Below are 7,971 nucleotides of genomic sequence, written 5' to 3' on the forward strand. Positions count from 1 at the left end.
AAAAAAAAAAAAAAAAAAAAAAAAAAAAAAGAAATAATTGAATCATTTAAAAAATTATTCACAGAATATTACCTTTGACATAGTTTCTGATATTAAATGAAAAAAACAGATTATAAAGCAGTATAAAATATCATCCCAAAGTTTTCTTTATTTTTTATTTTGTTTTGTCTTTTTTCCGTGTCCGGCAATGGATCGCAACCCTCAGTGTCGCCCCCGTACCGGGCCGGGACCGGCAACGGGATCACAACCCTCGGTGTTGCTCCCGCACCTCGCTCAGCCAGTGAGCGGGAACCGGTCTGTATGTGGGATCCGAACCCTCGGCGGGAGCGCCGCCGCGCTTCCCAAGCGGCACACTAGCGCAGTGCGCCACCGGGCCGGCCCCCAAAGTTTTCTTTAAAAATGTATATAGGGACAGAAAAAGGAGAAGGCTGGTCAGGAAGCTAATCATGACGTTATTCTGGATGACAGGACAGTAGATTTTCTGGTACCAGCTCCTTCATTTTTGCTTATCTGCATTTCCTAATTTTTCTAAGATAAGCATGTATTTCCTTGTAGTAGAAAAAATGTTTTTTCTCAATAAAAAGTTTATCTGGGGAATAATTTTAAGATGAGTTGTTAAATGAGAATAGATTATATTATTGTTCATTTCTTCTCTATTCCTGAATAACTTTAATTTGTTTCCATTATAAAAACTACATGTATTTTTTTAATCATCTGCTTTGTAATTATAAATTTGTGCTTAAAATTTTTTTTAAGTATTTCCAGATGTATCTCTTTCCAAGCTGAGTTAAATCAAGTTAACATTGTTAAAAAAAAAGAAAACATGCCTCCCCCTCCCCCAAACAGACTTGTAAACGAATATATCCCTGATTTTTTTCCGCATTTGTATACACATAATATTCCAAAAGATCTCACTGACATTCAGGGTGTGGTGTCTGGCAACAGCTCTTTCTCTGTCTCCCTGGGGTATCCCTGCTGAGTCTCCCCACAAAGCTGCCCTCTACCAAGTGAGACGGATGTGATACAGCCTACCAGACCAGGCTTGCCCGCCGCTCTATGCCAGGACACCTAATTGCTTTCAGCAGACGTCAATGTTCAACCAAACCTTCATGCTGAGGCCTGATAACAAGAGAACAGGCAGAGGACAACCAACGGAGGATTTTTTCCCTTTTACCCATCAGCAGACAGGAAAACCCCCATTCCTAACCAGAGAGCATAAGTTGAAGTTAGAAGTCTTCCTGTTAGTCCTTCCCAGATTCACTACTGCAACTTGCTTAACTTAGCTTATGTTTCTTTCCCTATGAGTGTCAGCTATCATAAGACTAAAAACACTGTTAGAGGAACCCTTGGAGGAGGAAAGAGAGGATAGAAAGGAACTATGGGAATGAACTGGCTACCGGATGTGTTTACATCACATCTCCTAGTGTGGGGCTGGGCTAGAGGGAGGAGCATGATGCATTCTGCCTAAGAGCCTTGCTCCATACCTATTTTGGAGGCAAGTCTAGACGATTCTGGGATGACGACTATTTTGTATTACCTATACTTCTCTTACTTCAGCATAATCTCACAATCCTTTATACTTCCATGTTTTTATACTTTTAAAAGTACATTGTCTCATCTGTTCATCAGATAATCAGCATCTAACTCTACTATTTCTTATACCCCACTAAGTCATTTTTTCAGTAGCTTTATCTAAATATAAATCAATTTCTAATTTTATGCTGCAATATATAGGATCTAAGGCAGTATTTCTCAGTTTTTATACTGTTATTTTAAAAAATCCATTCTTTTGGGCCGGCCCGGTGGCGCACTGCTACAGTGCGCCGCTTGGAAGCGCGGGGGCGCTCCCGCCGAGGGTTCGGATCCCACATACAGACCGGCCACTCACTGGCTGAGCGAGGTGCGGGCGCAACACCAAGGGTTGTGATCCCGTTGCCGGTCCCAGTCCGGTACGGGCACGACACTGAGGGCTGCGATCCGTTGCCGGTCACGAAAAAAGACAAAAAGGAAAAAAAATAAAAATAAAAATAAAAATCCATTCTTTTAATAAGAAAAATCTCAGGCACTGGTTTTCATGTTCATGAAATAATTCTGGTTCTCCTTCCCTCTTCTGTGCATGTAGGTAGGCTTGAACTTTCTGGCCCCTCACAACTGGGTGAGGCTCTGGGACTAATTCTAACTGATGAATTGGGACTGGAAGTGATATACATCACTTAGATGCCAGAACATTTCTTGCTGTTGTGAGAGACCCTTCATTGGTCTTCCCTCTGCCATGACAATTGGCAATGTTCCAGATGTTGACTTCAGGTTCAGTCTGGATCCCAGAGGATGATGAAGTGGGAACAAAGCTCCCATCCAACCTTTTTTTTTTTTTTTTTTTTTTTTTTTTTTTTTTTTTTGATACCAGCCCACCTGCTATTGATCAATCTGCCTTTGTCCAGAGGCCCAGACCACTCCACTAGGGAGCTGGGGTCCAATCAGGGCTTGGAAGGAGGCCCCAGTTCCCCACTGACTAATCTGCTAAGGTCAGCAAAAAACATGGGCCTTCCTTAAGAGCAGCTCAACAATGGGAATCTTAAGACAAACTACAAATAAAAAATTAGCATGTGAAAAACAAGCTGGGCAACACTGATGGCATTTGCTAATAGTCATGTCACCCTCAGGGAAATTCCACTGTCTGGAAACACTCCTCTCTCCCCACTAGTGCCCAAACCAGGGAAAACTTATGCCTGAGTGAAATTCCCCCAAATTATCTCAGGGGCAGAAATTCCCAGCTTTGGCCTCCCTCTGGAAAATATAGCTTGGTGAGGAGAAAGAGTCCAGGGATGAGAATCTGGAGATCTGGCTTCAGGCTTTTTGGCTTTGAGCATGTTCCTGGACTACCCTGTCCCAGACTGCCCTGTCTTGGTTTTCGCCTTTGTTCTATCTTTTCCACAGAAATTAGAAGGTAGAAATTAAACATGCACATTGAAGATTTTTTTTTTTTTTTTTTAAAGATGACCGGTAAGGGGATCTTAACCCTTGACTTGGTGTTGTCAGCACCATGCGCTCCCATTGAGCTTACCGGCCATCCCTATATGGGATCCGAACCCGTGGCCTTGGTGTTATCAGCACCACACTCTCCCGAGTGAGCCACGGGCCGGCCCACACATAGAAGATTCTTAATCAGACATTTGAGCCCATCAGTGACCTGGGCCCATCCCCTTTCCAGCTGGTGCTTGGAGTCCTGGAAGGAGAGTGGCTTTGGAGAGAGGCTGACTTTACTACTTCTTAGCTGCAACTGACTGAGCAATTCCTTAATGTCCCCAGTCCCACGAAATGGGGATGTCATGTGTACCTAGTAGGGTTGTTCCTGGAGTGAAATGAGATGATGCGGATGAAGACCCTACTTAGTGTCTGGAACTCGAGAGCATTCCATCCACATTAGTGTTCTCATCTCCCATTTGTTCCTAGGCAAGCCCTGCAGCCCAGGGTAACAGTCAACAGCGAGATGCATACTCTATTCTTTCCCAGAGGGCCTTGGGAAGTCCTCTGCCTGGGAAGTCCTTCCCTTTTCCACGTGTATAAATCTTATTCACGCTTTAAGGCCCACTTCAAATGCCACCTCTTCCATGAAGCCTGCACTGAATCCTGCCCAGCCAAAGCAAAGTCTCCTTTTGAACATTCAGAACAGTTCTGGCACATACATTCCACCTCTACTTCACATTACTAGTTGGACATCTTGTCGTATCTCCTCTCTCTGATAGATTACCTTCTTGATGACAGAAATTATGTCTCCCCTACAGTTTCTAGCATAGATGAGCCCATAGCATCAACTTGGAACTTGTTAGAATTACAAATTCTCAGATCTACCTCAAAAACTCAGTGAGTTTAGGGGCCAGCCCGTGGCTCACGTGGGAAAGTGTGGTGCTGACAACACCAAGTCAAGGGTTAAGATCCCCATGGGCCGGCCTGGTGGCGCACTGCTGCAGTGCGCCGCTTGGGAGCGCAGCGGCGCTCCTGCCGAGGGTTCGGATCCCATGTACAGACCGGTTCCCACTCACTGGCTGAGTGAGGTGCGGGCGCAGCACCGAGGGTGGCGATCCCGTTGCCGGTCCCGGTCCGGTGCGGGCGCGACACTGGGGGTTGCGATCCATTGCCGGACACGAAAAAAGACAAAAAGGAAAAATAAACATGTTTAATGTTGGGAATTGTCCTCTAATCACTGTTTTAAATATATTCCATATATTCTGATATGTGTAATGCATTTGCTATTTTAAAAAATATATAACTATTTCATATGTGAAATTTCAGTTTATATTTCTTTCATCCAAGAGTAGTGAAATAGTTACATCTAAAAGTAATAAATTTCTCGTAAAACTATTAAACTTCAAAGATAAAGAGAAAAATCTCCCAGGTCTCCTGACAAAAAGACAAATAAGTTACATAGGCAAAAGAAATAGATGAGCATCAGACTCTTCTAAAGCATCATACAAAGTAAGGCAATAATGGAGCAATGTTAAAAAAAAAAAAAAAAAAACTCAGTGAGTTTATTTAATAAGCCCTCCAAGAAATTCTGATGCCTGTGAATGTTCAGGACCACTGTAATAGGGTTTGCTGAATGAATAAATGATGGGATGATAAATTAAAGTACAGGTGCCATAAAAATGCATGGCGATAACAGTAATGATGACCAGGTCCTTATAGCCTCAACCACTGCACTGGTAAGACAGAATCTTCAGATCCCACGTCATCCAGGCCCAGTAATTGGTTTAAGTTACAATAGACTGAACAGACATGGGGCTAGCCAAAACAGGTCTGTGCATGCTTGTGTGTCTGTATAAAGTGTGTGTATACGTTTGACAATCCTCAGCATGCAGGAAAATTCAGCTTAGAAGAGGTAAAAGGGTAGGTGGGAATGGCATTTTTTCCTGAGGCCTTTCTTGTAGGCAACTATAATTAAGGAGGTACCTTGTTGGACAAAAACTCTGCCAAGGATTTCCTGGCTGAGGTTTTTTTCTTCCAAAGGAAGGGGGGTGGGGTGAGAAACCAACCCAAAGCCCAATTACTTTCACATTTTAGGCAAAGTTAAGCGGCAATTAGAGGGAACAGGGTTTAAAGCAACAAAAAGTGCAGTTTTGATGAGAACTTCAGGGGTTCTTTCCAACATTCAGCCTCTCTCCTATACACATCAGGCAGAGGCCATGATCCTAATAAGGAGGAAAACCAAAGGAATTCCTGAGAGAGACAGAATACACATTGGACATTTCCTGACCAAGAAGCCACTTCTGGGCACCGATGAGAGGAACGGTTTGCTTTATTATAGTCCTCATCCTCCAGAACCTAGAAGGCATGTGCCAGTTTGTATGACGGAGAGTCTTTTCTTCCTGTCTAGATCCTGGTCTCTGTCTGGCCTCCTCCTTTCCCCAGCTGATCATAACTGGAGAGAGAACTAGCCATTTGTGCGGCTCTTCTGACTTTCTCTAAACCCTTGGAGTAAAGTGCCTGCTTCCCAGACTACCTCCTGCCAACTGGGCCTCCCCATCCCTAACACCCCATCCCTGGCTTTGGTGGCCCAAGTCTGTAGGCTCCAGAGTCCGCTCTGTCAATGGCCCAGGCAGCTCTGTCAAATTGAGATGGGGCCATTGGCAACTCTGTTCCTTTCCACAGCTGATGCCGCCTGGGCAGGGCCCCAGAAAAACAAACTGCAGCTCTGAGGCTTTCTGGCAGCCTAGCTTTGACTTTTGTTTTAACAAGGGGTGGGAAAGAGAATTTGAACCCTGTGGTTATCCGCACTTTAAAACATTTAAACACAGTCCATCCACCTGCTCAGCACTTTGTGTTCTTTAGTAAGTTTCTCAGCCCCACCCCTTCTAAAGTAGCAACAAGGATTCTGTGCCCTTCTTTGCTACTGCTTATATATTTATTTGAAGGTGTGGTGGGGACATCTTGAGCCCTGCCCCTCCCGCATTGGACTGCCCCTGGAATTCCTCAGAAAGGCAGGCAAAACAGTCCTGAGTCCTCAAAAAGGAAAGGAGAGGGTGAGGGAGAGGTACTTTCTGGAGGAACTACTCCTGCTGGCTACAAAATACAACTGCACTTTGGAGGGAGAGACTTCTCGGCCAAGAGTCTAATTTTCTTTCCAGATCAGTGGTCTTTCTAACTGCTTTCTTAACTCTTCTCTGATGTGGGGGAATGGGGAGATGAGAAAGGGAAAAAGGGCAGGGGAGATGGTGGGAGTAGGGGCATGGTTTGAAAAACAAGCACAAAGTTTGTTTCTAAACGGAGGCAGCGAGGAGGGCTTAGAATTATCTGGAGAAACAGTCTACAGTTTCCTCTCTCAAGAGACATTTGTAAGAACCACAGCAATGTCTTTCCTTGGTGCCTCTCTACCCGAAGGACTCCCCCATCCTTCTATGCTTCGCTATCTCATCTGAGTTTCAAGAAGATCAGAATACAAAGTGTGTTAGTCGAAGCAACCCTGGGTCACCCCCTGAAGACCATAACAATGTCACCACTGCTGTACAACTGTGGAAGATGCAAGCAGTTCTGGCCTCAGCCCAACCAGTGGCATGACAAGGATTGTCCCCACATGGCATGTAGCTGACAGTAATGGGTTAGAGAGACACTTCCAGATGCTTCAGTTTGAGAGCCGAGGAAGAAAGAAAAGTGGCTGAACCTCAAGATTCCCTCTCTCCAGGTAGGCTCTGCAGGCAGGGACCTTGGGGAAGACTATTCTTTTGAGAGGGACCCTCAGAAACAGAGGCAGCTCTGTGAGGCTCTACGGTGAATTCTGGAAGTCCCTGGGGTTCTTATAAGAAAACGGCATTATGGCCATCTAGAGCTCAGACTAGCACTGACAGCCAAGCAAGCTTTCTTTGCAAAGACAGCAAGCCTGGGCTTCTGGGCTGGCCCAAGGAAGGGCCTGAGTTACTGTCAGCTGCTCCGCACATATGGAGAGGGAATCAAGGAGAAGCCCAGGCAGGGGCTTCTGCAGCAGATCTGGCAACCAAGGCCTCTTAAAGGGCTCAGGCCATATTCTCTGGTCTTCAGCCCACAGTGTCCAAAGAGCACCAGGACACTCCTCTATACAGGAATCACTCTGGAACCCACAAACAGAGTACTCACCAACACTGTCCCCAAGAGAATCAGAAAAGGGGTGATCAGCCCCTGGTTTCGCAACAAGCAGAGGCTGTAACCGAGACTCTGGGAGATCAAGAAACCCCTGGGTAAGGACTTACACCAGAGTTCATAGTAGTAGTTGCAGCACTGAGACTGTCCACAGCAGTGTCCTGTGTCACAGATGTAGCTTTGATTGTTGGTGCCCACACAGGCTTCCTTATCCTAAAAAATCAAAAAGCATTTTAGCATATTAAATTATAACTTTTAAACACTTTTCTTCTCATCCCCCTCCTCCTGGTCTTCTGCCCGCCTGCCCCCAAAACAGTTTCTACCAGTGCTTATTCCATTAACAAAAAAAATTTTTTAAAGAACCACACAAAAATGACAGCAGAGCTTAGGAAAAAAATATAGTTTATTAAAAGGGTGAGGGGATTCAGCACAAAAAACCAACTGGGAAAGAGCAAAGTTTTCTCAGACAGGAAAGTGTTGCCTCACTTTCTTTATGTCCAAGCAGAAACACTTCGGTTCCAGTGTTAAACACAGCTGGTAGGAAGGTGACAGTTCTCCTGTAATTAGCAGTATGTTTTAAATGAAACTGGCTTTTCTCTGAAACTTCCCGGAATAACTAACGCAACATGTATTCTAGGATTAGCATCTAGTTGGTCATTCCATTCTCTCCTAAATACAACACTCACCAAGGTTAATTTACAGTATGATTCAAAAGAAGGCTAAAAAAAAAATCTGCTACTGGGCTGGCCCGGTGGCGCACTGGATAAGTGCGCCGCTTGGGAAGTGCGGCGGCGCTCCCGCCCGAGGGTTCGGATCCCACATACAGACCGGTTCCCGCTCACTGGCTGAGCGAGGCGCGGG

At 45.1% G+C, this 7,971-nt stretch overlaps 1 protein-coding gene across 3 annotated transcripts in view; it reads right to left on the reverse strand.

Annotated features, from left to right (window-relative positions):
* Positions 1–7,971, reverse strand: part of WBP1L (WW domain binding protein 1-like) — a 63,255-nt gene that overhangs the window by 12,089 nt on the left and 43,195 nt on the right. For all 3 annotated transcript variants that reach the window (XM_008579750.1, XM_008579751.1, XM_008579749.1), the window contains one exon: positions 7,221–7,323. In XM_008579750.1, the coding sequence (XP_008577972.1) occupies positions 7,221–7,323 (103 nt within the window). The remainder of the gene's footprint in view (positions 1–7,220; positions 7,324–7,971) is intronic.

The sequence above is a fragment of the Galeopterus variegatus genome, unplaced genomic scaffold (genome assembly GCF_000696425.1).
Source record: "Galeopterus variegatus unplaced genomic scaffold, G_variegatus-3.0.2 Scaffold1953, whole genome shotgun sequence".
In the NCBI taxonomy this organism is placed as follows: Eukaryota; Metazoa; Chordata; class Mammalia; order Dermoptera; family Cynocephalidae; genus Galeopterus; species Galeopterus variegatus.